We start from the raw sequence: 21,250 nt of genomic DNA, 5'->3' as shown, positions 1-21,250 counted from the left end.
TCTTTTTAATCGTACACTTTTAGATTTTTTGTTTGTTTGTTTCGTTTTTCTTGCCCCTGGACACCGTCATCATTTTTCGTGGAGCTTTTCATCTACTTGTGTTCCGCTGGCTGTCTGCCATATTGCCTCTCTCATATCTCAGTACACGTGTCCCACTTATACGCTTCCCTCCCTCTTGCTTACATCCTTGTCCACATTTTCACACCATACGGGTCCCTTGAGAGGCTTCACCCTGGCGAGCACCATTGGAGTCAAGGGGGAGGAGGACTTTTTGACATTGGCTGCTTCGCGCCTCAGCCGCAGGAAGCGTGTGATTGGCGCGGCCGTAGGGGTAGCCATGGTCCTCATTCTACTGGTGGCCATTCCCCTGCTGGTCCACACAACCAAAGGAGGAAGCACGGGAAGCGAAGGGAGCCATTACGAGATGCTCGGAAGCTGCCGGATGGTCTGTGATTCCTACAGCACCTCTCAGCCAGGCCAGGAATTAGCAGCGGTGTCTCCGCCACCCCAGGATTACTCTGGGAAGAAGATCAAATCCGGCATTCGAGGACCACCGGGGATCCCTGGCCCTCCGGGAGCACGTGGCCTCCCTGGGGAGCCAGGCAAGCCAGGACCGCAAGGTCCACCAGGTCCTGGACCTGGTGGCTATTCTCCTTCTCTCTACACTCCCAAAATTGCCTTTTACGCAGGGCTTCGCAAGCAGCATGAGGGCAGCGAAGTACTGAAATTTGATGACGTGGTCACCAACGTGGGCAACTACTATGAGCCCAGCACGGGCAAGTTCACCTGCCCGCTCCATGGCATCTACTTCTTCACCTACCATGTGCTCATGAGAGGGGGTGACGGCACCAGCATGTGGGCGGACCTGAAGAAGAATGGACTGGTGAGTAAATGCATAAGTGTGTTTGGTTGTGTGTATGTGTGCATCTATGTGGAAGAATGTGGACAATCCATCCATCCAAAGTGGACTGTTATCGGGCTGAGCAGCCAGACGCCGAGTGGGCTGATGTCTTGGGAGCTGTTGTGTCTGCTTAATTCTTACTTTCCCTTTTTTTCTTCAAACCTCCATTTCACCCAGGCCAACAATTTAGAGGTAGGGGCCCATTAACTCATTCACACACACACACACACACACACACACACACACACACACACACACGCACACGCACACGCACACGCACGCACGCACACACACACACACACACACACACACACACACACACACACACACACACACACACACACACACACACACACACACACACACACACACACACACACACACACACACACACACACATACACGCACATACACACGCAAAAATTACCGTATTGTCCGGTGTATAAGGCGCAAAGTAGAATAAGGCGCACACTCAATGAATGGTGTATTTTCAAACTTTTTCCATATATATGGGACTATAAGGCGCACCTTCAATGAATAAAAAATGTTTTCCGAATATAATATAGAAATATATATACGTTTTCCGAATATAAGGTATATCACATTATAAGGTGCTAGGTTAGAGGCTGGCGTTACGCATGACTTCTTCTATAGGGGGAAATGGAGTCAGTGGCTGTTGAAATTTGTTGAGTGACCTGTTGAGGCTCAATATTACTTCACATATAAGGCGCACCGACGTATAAGGCGTAGGGTCATCTTTTGAAGAAAATCAAGGCTTTTGGGTGCGCCTTATACACCGGAAAATACAATATTCCTATGCTGCCCATATCAAAGTCAGCCGCACGCACCTTTCCACTATCAGTGACCTCATTCCTATCGCTGACTCCTATTCGCCAACAACATTGAACTCTTCTTAGCAGGTGTCCACGTGACAGATGACAAATGAAAGAATCTGCATCTTCCTCTTTAACAGGGGAACCATGCGGTGTGAAGTCGCCTGCCTGTCACCCATATTTACCTTTGCACGCTCGCTGCAGTTAAATGACAAGTGGCAGAATGCAGCCGTCACAAAAAGGAAGTCTAATTAGAGAGGATCACACACCCGGCTTGACTATTGGTGAAACGCGAATGCAAAAGAGCACCGAAAGAGCGTCCATCACTAGGCAGTCCAGTCAGTTGACACCTCAGCTATAAATGAATAATGAATGCAAAATTGACAGGCCACTCATCCACTTGGGCATTCCCCAGATACTAATTAAAGCTTGGGAGGGATGTGTGGGTGATGGAGTGTGGGGTTGTATTTGGTGGTGTGAGAGAGAAAAAGAAGCAGAATATCACTCGGATTCTCTGCACTCAAGACTATTTTTTTTGTCCAAGATGTCGTGATGCAAACACTATCAAATAAGTTATGTTTGAAACATGTATGCTGCCATCGAAGAAAAGGTTTCTTCAGCCGTCATCTGAACTTCTTTGAAGGTGTTGGACGTTTCGCTCCTCATCCGAAGTGCTTCGTCATCAAACTAAAGTTGTGCTGGTAACCCTGGCCCGATATCCCTAATGGACAGAGGTAGCCGTGCCAGACCTCCGCTCTGATAGGTCCCTGCTCTAAGGTCGGGGGAGCAGTGGACCACTCCCTGAAGCCAATCTGTTTACCAATCTGGTTTCACCTCATTAGCATGACAAAGCCTACGTGGTATCGGGGTGCGGCACAGGGACCTATCAGAGAAGAGGCCCATTAGGGATATAGAGCCAAGGTTATCAGCACAACTTTAGTTAGCTGACGAAGCTCTTCGGATGAGGAGTGAAACGTCCGACACCTTCAAGGAAGTACAAATGACGGTTGAAGAAACCTTTTCATCGATGGACCACTCCTGTCTAACTGAGAGGACTGTACCTTTCTTGAGTTTTTGACCCACTGTCGCCATAAAAAAAAATTGTTTGAAATCATTTTTCGTCATTCTCATTTTTCAAATGAAACGCACCTCAGCATAAAAGCAAATATCCGTCAAGTGTCTAAGGTCCAGTATTGTCATTCAAACCATCTTCAGCTGCTAAATAATTGAAACACTTTGGATGAGATCTTCTTAATTCTCACAATCCTTTCTTTCCACCGTAACCCCGCCGTCATTTGTCCCATTAATTATATTTTTATTCAACTCAATTATTTAAACTCACAAGGTCCTTGTGACAGCCGTCATTTGGTTAAATAGTTCCGTTCGTAGAGCGCTTGCCTAAAGACCTGAAGTTAGTAAAGCCTGCGGGATACTGGATGCCGCTGGTGGTGGTTTGGGTTTACAAAATGGATGCCATATTTGGCAGGTTGCATTGCAAAGAGGAGAATCAAACAATTGGTGGGTTGTTGTTTTTTTAATCTTCAAATTTGCATAGATTTCATTTGTTACCTGTCCATCCTTAGCTCATTTACTGCCACCCCCTAATGTATTCGGGAATTGAAAATATGACATAGAGCGACATTCCCAAATTTATTCGGGTTTTGATTTTTCTTGCTTTGGTGCCGAAAAAGCCTTGGTCAGACCTCTGCCAATGTTTTTACCCTTCCACAAGGGGGCAGCATTTGCCTTTTGTACAGCCTTGTACATTTGCACCTCATGTTACTCCAGATCGATATAACTTAGGAATTAACTCTTTTCTGATGAAAAAAGAGAGTCTAAGGTTTCTAACGCTGTATCGAATGCTTATGTAGTCCTAAAACTCAATATTCTGTGGGTCCTGGAATTTGAGTGAAAATGACAAAAACTCTGGCACTGGAGTGGACACATTTTTTTGGACGTCTTGCAGTGAATGACTTAAAGGACAACCGACACCATTTTTTTGTTTCCTAACTGACATCAGAAAAACGTTTTATAGCATCTAAAATACCCAAAACACCCAGGCTGATATTTTTAGTCAAATGCAAAACACCAATAAAAATGAGTTAAAGTGTCCCAAAACTACTTCAAAATGACCTCGGAGATGCCGAGTTTCAGAAGGTCCCGCCCCCTTGTTTGTGATGTCACGCCAGGACGTCTTGCCTGGTTCTAGAATCAAAACAATGGCTTCAGATTCGGAAAAGATGCTTTCTTGTTACTCATCCAGTTTTGAATACGATTCAAATAGTTCTGAAGAGGAAAGCATAAATGTTTGCAATCGATTAAAGAAGTCCTCCCGTATCAATTCGAGCCGTCGGGACGCCAATGTAGCGTCCCAGAAAATGCACAAGATGGCGCCCAAGCTCCGTTGGAAATGGGCTGATCGTGTTATTTATGTGTTTTCCTTCTAATTTCGTCATCAACACGGATCAACACGAAGTTTTCAGACCGAACAAAGTACCCAAAATGCATTGTGTGTCGTTTTCATAGTCAGGGGCGTTCCAGACGTGACGTCACGTCAGGCATCGTCATCGACTCGAAAACAAGACTTCCTGAATATTCAGCGCAAGTCTTAAAACATAGCTATATGCCGTGGAATCTTTGTAAAATCCGCTCAGTAGCAGTCATTTAAAGTGATTTTACAAATTATGGACACAACTTGTCTGGAGGCGTTGGTTGTCCTTTAAATAAGAAAAATCCTCTATCTTGCCCATTCTGTTTACATTCTAACCTTGATACCTTGAGAAACACACAAGACAGTGACTGAGAATAAATGTAATCCAAAGTAGCAGCACTTCGAAATGATGGGTACAAGCTGAGATTTCCACTTGAAATTTATGGAGTGGAGGGAAAAAGAAGAAAAGTGAGTTCATGTGAATATGGGGAGTGAGGCTGAGGAAGATGGATGACAGTTGGCCACGAGACAAGCCATTGAGGAGGCTGGCAATGAAGGCCAGGACGAGATCAGGCAGATGACCAATGGACATGCGCTCTGCATGTCTGGACAAATCGTCAAATTTGGCCAAGGGATAACGGAAAAGTGTTCTCCCCTGTGCACTTCTACTGGATGGCTCTGCTGTACTACATTTTAATTGTCTTTGTTCCATAATCCTGTCACGATTTTGCAAGGTGGTGGTGGTAGTGGACCCCCTAAAAAAAGCAGGCAGGAAGGAGGAGCAGGGTATTTTTGACAGAGTGTATCAAATAAAGTATATTAAATAAGTCATCCGAACAAAAAGGTCCAACGTAGCAAACAAAACCATGAGCAAATCACGACAAGACAAAACAAACCTGATAGGGTGAAACAAGCAATGACCCGACACTGAATGGTCATGCCGGGAGTCCTTTTAACTGCCACTGATTAAAACGACCAACACTCCTGCAGCTGCAGGCAAGGACGAAGAGGGCCACCCGTTGGTCGCAAACCGAAATGTGATAAATACAAACTGCTGCAGTTCTAAAAACATAATTAATGGCACAGACAACACTTTTAGTCACAAGGGAGCAAAACAGCCACAAGCAAAACTAACATTAATAACCACGGCTTACCTACCGTATTTTCTGGTGTATAAGTGGCACCGGATTATAAAGCGCACCCCCAATAAATGGTGTACAGTGATACCTTGGCCTATGAACTTAATTGATTCCCAGACGGAGTGTGTAAGGAGAAATGTGTGCATCCCAAAAATTTATTTCCCATAGGAAACCATTAAAATGAGAATAATCCATTCCCAGGTACCCATAAAACGCAAGTTTCTATTTTCTAATTTTCTAAGCCTTAAAACTACACAAAATATACCTTATTTTATGTATAATAAATGTGCTACAGTTTTATAATTAAAGAAATAAACTGTACTATATAATAAAGTCGTTTGATTTACCTTTGTGATGGTCGTTGATGGCTTGATGGAATGGATAGCTTTTTGCATAAAGTGTCTGAAGGTGCTCTGCGTTGTACATCTTGGAAGTTGTGATATCGCAACAGCAACAGATGAAAGCAGACACACTAGAAACATCATTAATAGCTGGTTCCCTTGCTTGTCTTCTCATTTGAAATTGAACTGATGGCTAGTGTGGGTTATTTGTGGAGCCTGATTGATGGGAATTTTAACCTTGCAGTCTACACTCTGGCTTTGAACTATCAAAGTTGAAAGAAGTCCCAATTTCACTGTTTTCCAACCATTTTGTCACTCTCTCTGTTGTCTGCCTGTCTCTTTAATGCTTAAACCACCTCCCCTCACTGCTGCGTTCTTGACCAATCACGTGGCTTTAACCAAAGACTGGGGGCGGGGAATAGAGGACAAAAAAATGTCGGCAGCCATTTTCTATTTTCGAGAATGCTTCACTCTCGCGCTGTCTGTAACCCCCCCCCCCCCCCCCCCCCCTTCCACTGCAGCGTTCATCACCAATCACGTGGCTTTAACCAACGACTGGGGGCGAGCAATAGAGTCCAAAACAAGCAGGCTGCCATTTTCTTTTAGGAGAATGGGCTCGTTCACGAATGACACATCAGTCATTGTGGCAGCTCCGTGTGTATCCCGAAAAATAGTTCGCATGCCAAGGTAAAATTGTCATAAATTTAGCGTTCGTAAACTGAAAAGTTTGTAAGCCAAAGGGTTTGTAAACCGAGGTAACACTTATTTTAAAACTTTTCCCACATATAAGGTCCACCGGAGTATAAGGTACACCTTCAATCAATGAAAAAAGTTTACCAAATATAATATATAAATATAAAAAAGTTTTCCAAATATAAGGCAAACCACATTATACGGTGCACAACTTCTTCTACAGGGGGAAATTGAGTCGGTGGCTGCTGACAGTTGTTGCGAGACCTGTTGCGGCTCAATATTACTTCACATATAAGGCACACCTGCGTATAAGGCGCAGGGTCATTTTTTTGGCGCAATATGCCGCTAATCTCTAACATTCCAAATGTAGCCGTTATCCAATATTTTGGGATTCATCCGGCCTACTAACATTTTAATTGAATCATTGGGTATTCAAAATGTTCTCATGTTTAGATATTCAACATTTTCTACTTAAACTGAAGGCGTCCATAGAAGAACACACTATTATTTTCTAGAAACAGATTTTGGTCTTTGAGGGCAGAACAACATCAGAGCTACACAAGCAATTTTTCTGGCTAAAATAACAGCTGTGCTGTGTCTCGGAGATTCTTTTACCTCCATTTTTTTGCGACCCGGCCGATCCTGAAGAGGGTCGTTGGGAGTTGGATAACCTTCTGCCCAGCTGACTTCGGTCAAAAGGTTTGCGACAACCTCAACTGGACGCCGGCAAGTCGTCGCAGGTCACATGTTGAGACAAATGACCATCGACAGTCATTCTGGGGGTGTCAAATTCCCAAAAAAGGGCATATTTGTTTTTTTGTGTTTGTTTGCATGACATAAAAAAACAAATATTGCCAACATTTTTAAAGGATTTTTAAAGGGTTTCATGACTATTGAACGCATGCAAACGTCGTCAGTTTGCCTGTGAAATGCTTTATTTCTATTTCATTATTTCTTATACAACAGGCTGTGTTATGAATCCAACTCAATTTTGCTTCACTTTCCCACAAATTGGCCGTTGCCACAGAGCTATTCAATAAAATCAAAGAAATAGATGCTTGTTTGTTTTTGTTTCATAGTTATGCTCATTAATTACAGCAAACCACTCTGAATAAAATGCTACTCAAGCCTTAACAGGAGTGTGCATGTGTGTGTGTGTGTGTGTGTGTGTGTGTGTGTGTGTGTGTGTGTGTGTGTGTGTGTGTGTGTGTGTGTGTGTGTGTGTGTGTGTGTGTGTGTGTGTGTGTGTGTGTGTGTGTGTGTGTGTGTGTGTGTGTGTGTGTGTGTGACAAGAGGTTGGTAATGTGATGCCTGCATTTTCGGAGCAGGGCTTCCATGGGATTCTCATAGATCCGATAGCCATTAAATTCCTTAAATCCTCACTTTGTGAGCCCGACATGCTCACACCTCAATGTAACTTCCACAAATCATTGCAGCTTGACGGGGATTCAATGTCTGGGGATTTGTGAGCGAAGAGCACAGGTCTTGGTTCAGCAGCTATAGTGTTAGCGACATGACACGTTCAAACTGCTGGGAAATGTAATGAAATGATATTGAGGTCACACCATCATTTGCTTTGTTATAGTTGAAAGACAGATTTTAATAAGAATGGTGCCCTTGAGAAAAAGAAAATGCAAAATACTCCCTAGCGGACGGTCAGCTAGCTCAGGAAAAGGTCCTATTGTTTACAAAATATCGTTGAGGGGCGGATCTTTGGCTTTTCTTGAATTTGGAAGTGACCAAAGCTATTTTTTAATCTCAACATCTTCCCGTACTAGGTAGCCCGACATGTGACATAAATCATTGTAGGGCACAGGTGTCAAGGCCAGGGGGTCCGATCTGGCCCGCTGCATCATTTTGTGTGGCCCGCGAAAGCAAATCAATCATGTCAAATCCTAAAATGCTTGCTAAAGTCTGTACCAAAATATAACATTGTCATATGTAATCCACAATAATAGTCATTGTTGTGGACTTCTGATTTTAAAATTAGTTATTCATCAATTCGATTTGATTATATTTTGTGTCTTAAACCCTCTGCCATTGTATTTTGCTTTCTTAATAATGTGTCGTGAAAATTATAATAATGATGTGTGTCTTCCGCTATATTTAGTCAAGCCTGTATAACATTCTTATACGTGGAGTGAACCAAGTGGAACAATCTAGAAACCATCTGTTAACCTTGATACACTGCTTACTGTAGACTTTGCGGAGACAGACTGATAAAAGCCGAGAATTGTTTTGGGAGAATGCCGCCTCGATATCGCACCATAGTCTTGATACCGCCCTTCTGATGAAATAATTATGCTGTGTGTCCATTGTATGGACAGAATAGTGATCAAGCAGCCATTGTCTGTAAATCATGTGTGTCCGGAATATTCTGCAAATAACCCCTGTGTAGGTAGTGTTCATCGACTCCAACCTGTACTTGGATAACCAAAATTCTCATCCGATATTAACGAACATGCGGAGGAAAGAAAGGCCACTCTCCTCCAACAGTGACCAATACCCAGTGTCCTGTTGTGCTCACAACATATGTTTTGGTCACAAAGTAGCTATGTCACAATACAAGACAATTGGCTCGGCAACATATACGGGTCAAGTAAAGGTATAGTGGCCGGAGGCTTATGACAATTGACAGGCTTCAGGCAGTAAAATTTTATTTCCTTTTAAGCTTTGTATGAGCTTCGAAGACAAAAGCTGGCTATTGACGAGAACACCAAAAAAAAATAAAAACACACGGATTTTGACAATTTTATGAGACAGCACTGACGCTTCTAAAATTGTGTGTTATTAAATATAAAATAGTCAGCAACCAGCTGTAGTTGAACTGTCGATACACTTGTTTGCACTCTAAAAAAAACATCATCTATACATTGAGACAAACAGGAATTTCGATCCATGCTTAAGCACATTTTAGATTTTTCAATGATTTGAGATTTTATGATGCGGAAGGAAATTTCTGGGCAAAACTGGCACACCCTAACCACTATTGGTGTGCTAAAAAATAGAACAAAATTGAAAATATTATTCAAAAATGAAAAATTAATCTGTTAAGAAAAGGCCATACTGTGATATCTCATTAGTTTGGTCCCGTGGTCACTCACCGAACCGTGACTCCAACAAATTTAAAGTTAGTCTTCACAATACAATACAATACAATACAATACATACTGTATTGATTTATATAGCACTTTAACAACAGCTGAAGCTGTAACTAAGCGTTTAACATGGTCAACTATTATATGCAGGAAATAAAGAATCTGTAATGATGACACAAACACGCCCTGCAAATGAACAGACCTTTCTTCAGTTTTCTGACCTGTCATGGCATCTTATAAAAGGTCAAGTGGTGTTAAAATGTCAACACATGCTGCTACCTGTAGAAACTTTCCCAAAGATATAAGATAGGGGAAATCTCACCAATCTTTAAGTAAGGTCCAAAAATGCGTCATATGCAAGGAAACGGCATGTATATGTCATACGTATGTAATATTCACTATTTTACAGCCGATAGCGACAGCCCTCAGCCAGAAACGGCAAGCTGTTTTTTTAATTCATTAATATTTAACATATTTTCAAAAATACCCTCTCTGTCATTAATTGTCCTCGAAAAAATGCTTTCATATCTGAGAGGGAGAATTGTGCCGCATGCCGAAACGGCACCATTATTTGGATGGGTAGACTTTTCCATTTCCTAAATAGGCTTTTTAACATTTTTTAACTTATTAAATTTTGACTGTGCAAGCTGATTTTGACTTTATTGTCTGGTGTATAAGGCACCCCCAAAACTCTTCGTTTTCTTTCAAAGATGACCCTGCGTCTTATACGCAGGTGCGCCTTATATTTGAAATCATATTGAGCCACAACAGGTCTTGCAGCCACCGACTCCATTTCCCCATGTACTCTATAATGTGGTGCGCTTTATATTTGGGAAACTTTTATATCTTTATGTATTATATTTGGAAAATATTTTTCATTCATTGAAGTGTGTGTGTGTGCCTTATAGTCTGGTGCGCCTTACATATGGAAAAATGTTTGAAAATAAACCATTCATTAGGGGTGCACCTTATGCACCGGAAAATACTGTAACAATCTTAATTACATGCATCTACTAAACTTTTTTCATTCATTAAAGGTGCGCCTTATAGTTGGAAAAAAGTTTGAAAATACACCATTCATTGGGGGATGCACCTTATACCAGTGTCTGAAATAAGGTCTGCCCGGACGCCTGGGGTGTGCAACTTTTACGTCGGGCGTACAACTTCCAAAACGTCCCCGCATGGGTGGCCGACAACTTTTTCAAGAAAAAAAAAAAAAATAAATAAAAAAAAACGTTTTTTTTTTTTTCATTTCGGTTCGTTTGGCAATTTGCATACTCGTCAGCCAATCAGAAGCCTGCATCGAATAAATTCGTGCGTCCGGGTGCATTTGCATATCATTTTCCAAAGTAGACGCACAGAGAATACAAGCCAAAACCTCAGCCCCCAAAAGAAAGATTCAAAAGAAGCTAACAAAATTGTTGACGCTACAAAAGGTAAACCTACATTAAAAGCATCGTGGAAAGAGAAGTGGCTTGTCGCAGGTAACGCAACGCAAACAATGCATTGTGCAACATGCCGAACAGTGTACGGACAAACGACAAACGGAGCAAAATCATCAGCAAGGGATATTTACAATGAATTAAGCAAAGGAGCATTTGTGGTGGTGCTTTAAAACCCACTAGCAAAATTGTCTGTGCACGTGCCTGGTATAGTTTCCTGTCTTGGCGCATCTGTATGCCCGAGGCAATCTTGCTGTCCATTATGAAGCATAACACCAAGTGGCAGGTAATAGCAATGCGGGATGTGCTTCATGTTATAGACGCTTGTCGTAAAGCTCCCGGAGGAGAAGGACAATCTGTTCAATAAATATTCAATTTAGGCACACACACACACACACACACACACACACACACACACACACACACACACACACACACACACACACACACACACACACACATACATACATACACACACATATACACACACACACACACACACACACACACACACACACACACACACACACACACACACACACACACACACGTACAGTAAAGTGAAGCCCACACTTGAGCCCTTCTTACGCATCTTCCTATGTGCTGTGGTCCCTTTGGTAAGTTTAACAGCTACTTTTCTATTGTCTCCGCTCGAAGAGGTCAGTATATCACAGTGAATGAATCCTGTCAGTTTTATTACCCATGGAGCGCAGCGCCTCAGATGAAAACAAGACTTCTTATAGCCCCACATCTCTCTGGTCTCACGAAATAGCCTTGCTTGATCAGTCCGTGACACTGGACATCCCCTTCCCTTCCCTAAGACCCTTGTTCTTTTTGCATACTTTCCTTTCTTTCAACTCAGAGACTTTGGTTGTATACAAAACGACAATGCGGCTTGCACCTGTGGTTGCCGAGTGCTCCCGATGGAGAGCCCAGGATGAAAGGGTTAGGCGCAGACTGCCATTGGCAAGCCCGCCAGGGCTTCCTGCCGCAAGCTTTGTCTCACACTTTGCTTGGAGATCAACACAGTGTGCTGGATCAGTCTGTTTTTCATCCATTTAAGACACCCCCCGAATATCCAAGCTTCTCTGTCTTGTGCTCAAGAATGGGGCGGAAGCATCACATTTATTGATCGTTCTTGTATTTTATTTTTTTGCTGTAAAGAATTTACAGACATCAAGTGAAGAGCTTCAGGCCACAAAGAGGGTACAGCAAGGGCTGAAGAATGAATGACTGTGTCTTTGTGTTTTCATATTATTTGTTATTTAGTTTTGTTTTTTTTACTTCAAGATGGTGCCGTAGAGTGGCTGCCTTTCTAGCAGCTCTTCTATTTTGTTTTTCTACTTCTTTCTTTCCTTTCTTCTTCCTTTTTGCTGTGTGTTACTTCCGGGTAGAGTGAACGCTGGCGCGAATGGCTGACGCTGCTCACACGCACAAAAAAAGTTCTTATCCGGTGACTGTAAAGTGTCCTTGGGAGTTTTGAAAGGCGCTTAGAAATAAAATGTATTATTATTTTTATTATTATTATTATAAGAAGATCTGCCACAGCCGAATAGGGTGAAAATGTGTCCCTGTCTAACTCCGCTTTGCCCAAAATGATGAGAAGGTTGAGTCACTGTCAGCCGCAGCCAAAGATGCAAATGTGATATTGGCTGTCACGAAACTTGTCAGGCAAAACTACAGCGTGGTAACGTTTATTCATGAACGGATTGCAGGAGAAATTCCAGAGCATCCTCCTGACTATTTAAAGGACAACCGACATCATTTTTTTGTTTCCTAACTGACATCAGAAAAACGTTTTATAGCATCTAAAATACCCAAAACACTCAGGCTGATATGTTTAGTCAAATGCAAAAAAAAAACAATACAAAGGAGTTAAAGTGTCCCAAAACTACTTCAAAATGAAGTAGGAAATGGTGAGTTTCAGAAGGTCCTGCCCCCTTGTTCGTGACGTCACGTCAAGACGTCTTGCTTTGCTCTAGAATCAAAACAATGGCTTCAGATTCAGAGATGCTTTCTGGATACTCATCCAGTGATGAATATGATTCAAATAGGTCTGAAGAGGAAAGCATACGTTTGCAATCGATTAAAGAAGTCCTTCCTTATCAATTCGAGCCGTTAGGACTCCAATGTAGCGTCCCAGAAAATGCCTATCTCTGTTGGAAATGGGCTAATTTGTCTGCTGGGAATTTGTGTCAACTACAATCAAATAGTAGTACTGCTGCAACACACAACGATTCACCATCGCGTTATTTATGTTTTTTTTTTCCTTCTAATTTCGCCATCAAAACGGATCAACGCAAAGTTTTCAGACCAAACAAAGTACCCAAAATGCATTGTGTTTCGCTTTCTCGATCAGAGGCGTTCCTGACCTGATGTCACATCAGGAATCGTCACCAACTCGAAAACAAGACTTCCTGAATATTCAGCACTAGTCTTAAAACGTATAATATAGCTGTAGGCGGTGGAATCTTTGTAAAATACGCTCAGTAGAAGTCATTTGTAGCAATTTTACAAATTATGAACACAACTTGTCCGGAGACGTCGGTTGTCCTTTAAATTAGAGCAGAATTATTGAACTGTCCTGAACAAGAAGAAGACATTTAAAACAAAGTATAAAGAAACCGAAACTGCAATGCCCAAATAAAATTATCTTTACCAGAAAATGTTCAATTTGTCCCCACCAGTCCAAACAGCATTCTGCTTTAATAATGCGGTGTTGATGAAGATGCCAGTCTGAGACGGCAGATTTGTGAGGGTTTACAAGGATGGTCTGGAACAACCACCTCTGGTAAAGCTTTTCCAACATCCCAGGAGGGCACATAGGGTACATTGAGTCAGAGTCTGCAATGTTCAACAATAGATACACGTCTCAATTGTTGATGTGTCTAATCTGACTAGTTGCCGTAAGGTGGTCAGGGCTTGTCATGGTGGCTTGTTGGTGGACATTGGCAGCAAAGAATGACGCAAAGCTAAAGGAGTCCTATCAGACGCTTTTTTTTCTATGGAAGCGAACTTCCGGATGGCTGCACAAAAATTTTGGGCCATCGTCCGACATCTCAAGACAGGAAACGAGCGCACCCTTAACACCGCCTATGGAGGAGTTGGGATGCTGCTGACCTCGACTTGGGACAGTGGGGAGTCAGTCGGCAGAATATTTTGAAGACACATTCCTTCAACATTCATCAAGGTAGAGACTCCGTTGAGTGGTTGTGCCTTTTCGGCAGCACAAATATTCCAGCACTGTTTTTGATTTGGGAGGAATGTCTGTGCCATTTGACTGACATCGCTGCACAGCTCTGGCGTGAGTGTGCTTTTTTGCGCTTGTAATGGGCAGCATTTTCACAGCCCCGCTTTGTTCAGCAGAAAGGTCGGTGCTGTTGGACAGTGGATGGTTTGAGGAGCCCGCGATGAGAAGAAAGGAGTATCAGCGCAGAACGCTGATGCGTATGTTGAACTCTCGCAGCTTGGAATTGAAGTGGATTTATGTAGGGCAGGAGATGTGAAACAATCTCTTTTCGTCAATGGATGCGAGAGCTTCATGTTTGCTTTCAACATGAAGCAGACGTGCACATTTCACCATGACGTTCCTGATCAACTGGTGAAAAGGATGCTTTGATCCTCTCCTCTTTCATCTAGAACTGCTTCATACAACAAAGAGGGTGCTGAAAGTGCTTAAGATTGAATGACTGTGTTGTCATATTATTTTTGTCTTTTGACTTCAAGATGGCGCCGCAAGAGTGGCTGCCTTTACAGCTGCGCCTGTATTTTGTTTTTGTACTTCTTCCTTTCCTTTCATCACTTTAATGCCCATTTCTCCACTGCGATACTAATAAATGCTGATCCCATCCAAACCATATCCAGGGGTCTCTGAGGTGTCGTATAAAGGCAGAGTATATATCATTTTTGTTACCCAGATAGCACACAACAGTGAAATCCCGTTTCCTCCTCAATCTCAGCATGTGTGCTTAAACATCACGAAAGAGTCCACCCAATTAAATGTTAGCACACAACTAAAGATCCACTGCCTGTAGGTCAATAAGCCGCAACTCGCACACGGCATGCAAATGGGAAGCTGTCTGGCTCTCGTACCGACTACTCAATATTATGCATATTGAGCTGGACTACAGAATCATAAGCAACAGGTCAATATAGTTAGGCTGCTGCTCTCCGCTGCTCTGCCCCCCCCCCCTTCGCCCATCCTCCCAATGTCACTTATCTCCAAATCGCAATCAGACCCCCCCACCCCCTTGAGCCCCTACCACATCAGATCAATACAAGGTAGAGAGTCTGTGTTCTCAGTTCACCTCTGGGGGTGGGGGGGAGGGGCAGGTCAAAGTTGATCGAGCTGTCTGCTCCTGTTGATCCCAGAAGTCCACGATGTCATCCTCACATATGAGCGTGTCGTTTAAGAGTGCTTAATAATTGAACCTGAGAAAAAAGGCACCAGAAGATTGACATAGCGTTCATTTTACAAAGCAAGGGTATTGAAAAAAGTGATGAATTCCTCTGCACATATGCTCCGTTAGCGCCGTCATCTAACTGTTGAATGTGTGTGTTCTTTCTGGCTGTCAGGTACGAGCAAGCGCCATCGCTCAGGATGCTGATCAGAACTACGACTACGCCTCCAACAGTGTTATCTTGCATTTGGACGTGGGGGATGAGGTGTGTGTGCAGCTCGATGGTGGAAAGGTCCACGGGGGCAACACAAACAAGTATAGCACCTTTTCCGGATTCCTCATCTACCCAGACTGACAGACCTGATTAGAAGAGTGGGGTTGATTTTGAATCATGTCATCTATTTATGCAGACTTGATGCAGGACAGGCACACGACTCGACACATGCATGGAAACCTATGCACTCGGCCATCCCACATACATCAAAGGCAGGGGGAGGTTGGAGGGGATGTGAGAAGTACAATTGAGTTGATTGATATGGGGGACATTTGTGTGCACTTTGTGGCTCTAAAATATAAACAATATTCTAACGTGATGCGTTGAAACTTAACTAATTCACTGCCATTCACAAATGTATTAAGGAGTTGAAAATATGACGTGGAGGGCCATTCCAAAATGTGTTCGGGTTTTGTTTTTTTCTTGTTGGGGTGCCGATAAATCGCCTCTGGCAATGGCCTCTGGCAATGTTTTTTTCCTTTCCACAAGGGGCCGGCATTTCCCTTTTTTCTATTTTAGCGCTTTGTTCCAGCTTCAGCTGTTGTTAATGCGCTAATATAAATACAGTAAAGTCTCATTATATCGATATTCTCGGGAGTCAGAAAAATATCGATATAACCGGGACTATCGATATATCCGACCCTGCGCGCATGTAATTTTCTCCTTGCGTGCATAGAAATAGTATCGTAATAAGCGGTACTATCGATATGACCGATATTGATATAACGAGACTTTACTGTATATATAAATATATGTATTGCATTATATTTTGTACAGCTGCCCTCATTTCAAGCTCATATAACTCCGGACCCATATAATTTAGGAATTAACTCGTTTTTTTTTTCTGATGAACGAAGACAGTCTAAGGCAGGGCTGTCAAAGTCATTTTTTGCCCCGGGCCACATTGTAGTTATGGCTTCCTCTCGAGGGCCGTTATGAATTTGAGGGAAGCCATTAGAATTTTTCATTCCCTCCACATATTACATACAGGGCGCACAACAAATTAAAGAAAAACTAGTTTTCAAATCTGAAGTCAAGAATAACGACTGTTATTGTGGTTTACATCCCAAAATCTGAAATTTTGGTTATAATTTTAGCAAGCGTCATGGAATTTCACTAGTTTGATTTGCTCTTGCGGGCCGAAAAAAAATGATGTGGTGGGCCAGATTTGGCCCCCGGGCCTTGACTTTGACACCAGTGGTCTAAGGTTTCTTACGCTCCATTGAATGTTTATGTAGTCCTAAAACTCAATATTCTGTGGGTCCTGGAATTTGAGTGACAATGACAAAAACCCTGCCACTGAAGTGGACATATTTATGCACATCGTCTGGCAGTGAATGAGTTAAGCAGAATGACAAAACAGTACCATTGTTCAGATTGTTTGTTATGCAATACCTGTATGGCGAGTAATCATAATCTTACTTGCACGGACTTGCAAAGAATTTGACAGATTTCTGCTCTCTGATAGATATCGGCACAAAAATGCACAACTGAACAAGATTGGATACAATAGGTGGATCAAAAGCAAGGATTATAATACAGTGCTCACTTGTGATTGACACCATCAAGAATGTATTCATGCAACAATTATTGTGTCTCTATCGTGCTCTATTGAGACTATCATGTAGGCAAAAGCATGTTAATCAATACGTCTCACACAATCAATCGAACCTGACTAGACTATTAATTATACACTATTTGTAAACACAAACTGTAAACACTGTACTGATCGCATTGTCCAAGTCCTCCTGATGCTTTAAAATGTGTTTATGTCTCCATTTGTTTGCGGACAATTTAGAACCAAAAATGTCAGGGATTGGTTGGTGCAGGGTTTGATTCCGGCCTCCCTGTGTGGAGTTTGCATGTCTTCTCTGTGTCCATGTGGGTCTCTGGATACCCTGGTTTCTTCCAACATTCCGAAAATATACGTAGCAGATTAATGGATCCCTAAAAATTGTCCATACGTGCTATTGTTAGAGGGAATGGTTGTTCGTCCCTGTGTACCCTGTGATTGGTAGGCAACAAGTTGTGTCCCCTGCCAACTACCCAAGACAGAACTGCGATAGACTCCAGCACCCCTCGTTAGGATAAGTGAATTAGAAATTGGATGGGTGGATGGATTGACAACACTCCCAGTTCATTTTACAAACCCCCAAAACAAAGAAAAAAAAACAAGTGAAATTTAAAGGACAACCGACATCACTTTTTTGTTTTTTTAACTGACATCAGAAAAACGTTTTATAGCATCTAAAATACCCAAAAACACGCAGTATGATTTTTATTAAAATGCAAAACACCAATAAAAATGACAGTGTCCAAAATCTGCAATCTGGAGAATATGCTTTCATGTTACACATGCAGTTATGAATATGATTCAAATAGTTCTGAAGAGGAAAGCATACATGTTTGCAATCGATTAAAGAATTTATTCCGTGCCATTTTGAGGCAACATTGGGGGGAAATGTCTCACCCAAAAAGAGGCAGAAAATGGCGACCGAGCTCCTGTGAGGAATTAATCAGCCCATTTCCACAGGTTGATAAATTCCTTATATGGAGCTTGGTCACCCTCTTCTGGCTCTTTTTGGTGCAACATAACGTTTTCAGACCAAACAAGCACAGCAAAATTCATTGACGTGATGGAAGGACTGCTACAATGTGTCCTTTTTTCCGGTCAGGGGCGTTCCTTCAGTAACGTCACATACGGACTCGTCACCAACTCAAAAACAAGACTTCCGGAATATTCAGCGCGAGTCTTAAAACGTAAAATATAGCTATATGCGGTGGAATCTTTGTAAAATACGCTCAGTAGAAGTCATTTAAATCCATTTTACAAATTATGGACAGAACTTTTCCGGAGACATCGGTTGTCCTTTAAATAAACATAAACGACACCCCTGTAGCATTTTACGATCCAAAAAAGACATTTTCAGAATTTTTAAAAACATCACTGTTTACAACATGAGTATATTATTGACAATATTATTGTGTGTGCGTGTTCGTGTACGAATGGATGCAGAATATAAATAATGAGCGATGGAAGGGACAAATAACTGTTTCACCCAAACTACGTGTTGTGCAGTAAATCATATTATACTTATAATTTTTTTACTTAACAAAAAGGTCTAACTCATCTCTCTCCTAGTATGTTGAAAAAGTTGGGTAAACAACTATTATTAAAGAATCTATGCCTATATCATGCGTATTGTGTGTTGTTGCTAAACCAGCGAGTGGCATGGACAAGCAGAGATGCGGATTCTTGTTTCAATGTGGATTTCCAGTGACAGAAGTAAACATCAACACTGCTATTTTGATCTCAATTGATAATAAAGCTATGCTTTTTTTTCAGATGGAAGAATATCAAGATCTATTGGACAGAAAACTAAATTGGATGGGATTCAAATTCAGTGGATACGTTTCATGGCTTTAGAAAATAATTGAACATGTGTCAACTTGATTTTGGTCAATCCATTGCAAATTGTAAAACTAGTACAGTGCATGTGCAGTCAGCTCGGAAAGTATTCAGAACGCTTCACGCTTTACTTTTTTTAAATTTTTAATAAATGTACAAAAAAATTACCAAAACGTCTTTCATGCTGTCATCATGGGGTATTTAGTGTAGAATTCTGAGGGGAAAAAATCCATTCCTTTTTGCAATAGTGTTGTAACATAAGAAAATGAAGGAAAAGTGAAGCGTTCTGAATACTTTCCGAACTGACTGTCCATTCACTGGCCTAAACATTAGCTACATTTGCACAATTCGCTCACATCACGTATACGATATTTAAAATAAACAGCCTTTACAAAATCAATGCACAGACTTATTGAATCTATTCATTCAGCATTGTTTTTTAGTTTTGTGTAGAACTGTACTGCTTGACACTAAAAACGTCAATGAAAAAGGCAGTGGTCATTTTTTTCTCTGCTATATCTGAGTTAAGTTCATATTTATTGTGCCAAGTGGATATTATACAACTTCAAAGTAAATAGAAACTGGACAATCATCAATTGATATTTCACCGTGGACAACATGAGCCAACATTCAATTACTGTATTTTCTGGAATATGGGGTGAATGACATATTTAAAAACCTTTTCCATACATAAGGTGCACCGCATTATAAGGGGCACCTTCAATAAATGACATATTTCAAAACGTTTTCCATACATAAGGCGCATAAAATTATGAGACGCATGGTCAGCTTTTGAAAAAAATCCTTTCTTTTACGTGCGCCTTATATATAGTGCAGAAAGTATGGTACATATATGTAGGCAATATAATGAAAATGATGCATTGATTCTACTGCACTTTCAGCCTCTACTGAGTAATGGTCATTACATCATGAAAAATGTTCGATGTTGATGAAAATAAATTACTATTTAAAAATCACATCAAGGAAATGTGCAATTTTAGTATAATTGAATCACTGATTAATCAAGCAGTGTGTGCAGACATGCCAAAATTATGCAACGGCACACCCTATTTCAATGTTACTCGGAAGTGTACTGCAACACTTTGACGTCCCCTTGATATCAGAGGCTCATTATTGTTGCTACATTTCTCGATTTTGATGAAGACACCCATCACCTCGTTGGCCCTGGTGTATTTGTGGGATGTGTAAACTTCGTGAACATTTTTCCGATCCCGTTTGTGTCTCATTTTATTAAGGGTTGACAGCTCAAATTAATTACGTTACATAATTGATTTTTTTTTTTTACATAATTGATTTAGTTTTCCTTCCTTCTCTGAGCTGACTGAGGGTTATATCATATCGTTTCCTGAAGCCGAATATTCTGCTTAATCAAAGAAATAGAGGACCGTGGACATAAGCGATGTCCGATCGTGGACAACGCCATCGATAATAGCAGATTTGTGCTGGGAGCCCATGAGATTATTGATGAGGTGAGTGAAATCGACATATAGTTGCAAAAAAAGGGCTGACGGCATTTTGGATTTGTAATTGAGTTCGCGATCAGGAAGTTACCTCTGAGCACCACTCGTCTCTGCTAAAGCGATGGGGCAAAGTTCATTGGAGGTCCAAGAAGTCACAGAAGGCTTGAGCAGCCCACTATAGCGAGCCCCCTGTCCGATGCACCACCGCGGCGATTACACACTGGCTGGCAAATAGCAGGATTAAAATAGTCAATCGCCCTGACTCGTATCGACCGCATACGCGTGTACACAAACACACGCGCCTAGTAATTCGAGGCCAACCTATAAAACATCACTCGCATGCATTCGGCAAGAGCAGCTTTCTCGATAATGAGAACAAATAGTTGCAGCTGCTGGTGCACGGAAAGAAGCACGCACCCACCTCCCCTTTTATTGCTTTATCACGCAAAAATTTCACAAAAATCACAAAACAAACAATATACATTGTTTTGTGATTTGATATGCTTAGTTTGTGAAGATTTCACAGAAGAATTCGGTGTTAAATGTGACCCAATTAAATCTGGTGATATGTTTTTAATGATATAAATTATATTCAAAGTGTTATGCTAGATGATAATGTTTTTGATGTTGTACTGTGAATTGAGTATACAACGTTAAATATCCGGCTATGTGTTTGCATATTGGACACAAATAAGAATGACAAAGAGTAATCCATACGTGTTAATGTTACTTCTTTGAGGTAAGCTTAATATACAGATATCGTGACCAAGGTATTTACTGCAAAGTGTTCACTGCTTACATTAGTGTT

General features: G+C 41.5%; 1 protein-coding gene across 3 annotated transcripts; it reads left to right on the top strand.

The window, feature by feature from the left end:
• The first annotated feature begins 205 nt into the window (after window positions 1–205).
• c1ql4a (complement C1q like 4a) lies at window positions 206–19,300 on the top strand. Of its 3 annotated transcripts, XM_088993254.1 has the most exons (4): window positions 206–602; window positions 690–883; window positions 15,454–15,593; window positions 15,700–19,300. In XM_088993254.1, the coding sequence occupies exons 1-4, from the start codon at window positions 338–340 to the stop codon at window positions 15,788–15,790; spliced, it is 690 nt and encodes a 229-aa protein (XP_088849380.1). In that variant the 5' UTR covers window positions 206–337; the 3' UTR covers window positions 15,791–19,300. The 3 variants fall into 3 exon arrangements, with proteins under 3 accessions (XP_088849380.1, XP_088849377.1, XP_088849378.1); XM_088993251.1 differs by having other exon boundaries at window positions 206–883; XM_088993252.1 differs by having other exon boundaries at window positions 206–883; window positions 15,454–19,299.
• The last annotated feature ends 1,950 nt before the right edge of the window (window positions 19,301–21,250 follow it).

The sequence above is a fragment of the Hippocampus bargibanti genome, linkage group LG01, assembly GCF_051943395.1.
Source record: "Hippocampus bargibanti isolate YZ-2025 linkage group LG01, ASM5194339v1, whole genome shotgun sequence".
NCBI classification, from domain to species: domain Eukaryota; kingdom Metazoa; phylum Chordata; class Actinopteri; order Syngnathiformes; family Syngnathidae; genus Hippocampus; species Hippocampus bargibanti.
Note: the sequence above shows the minus strand (reverse complement) of the source record. Positions and strands in the feature narration are given on the sequence as shown.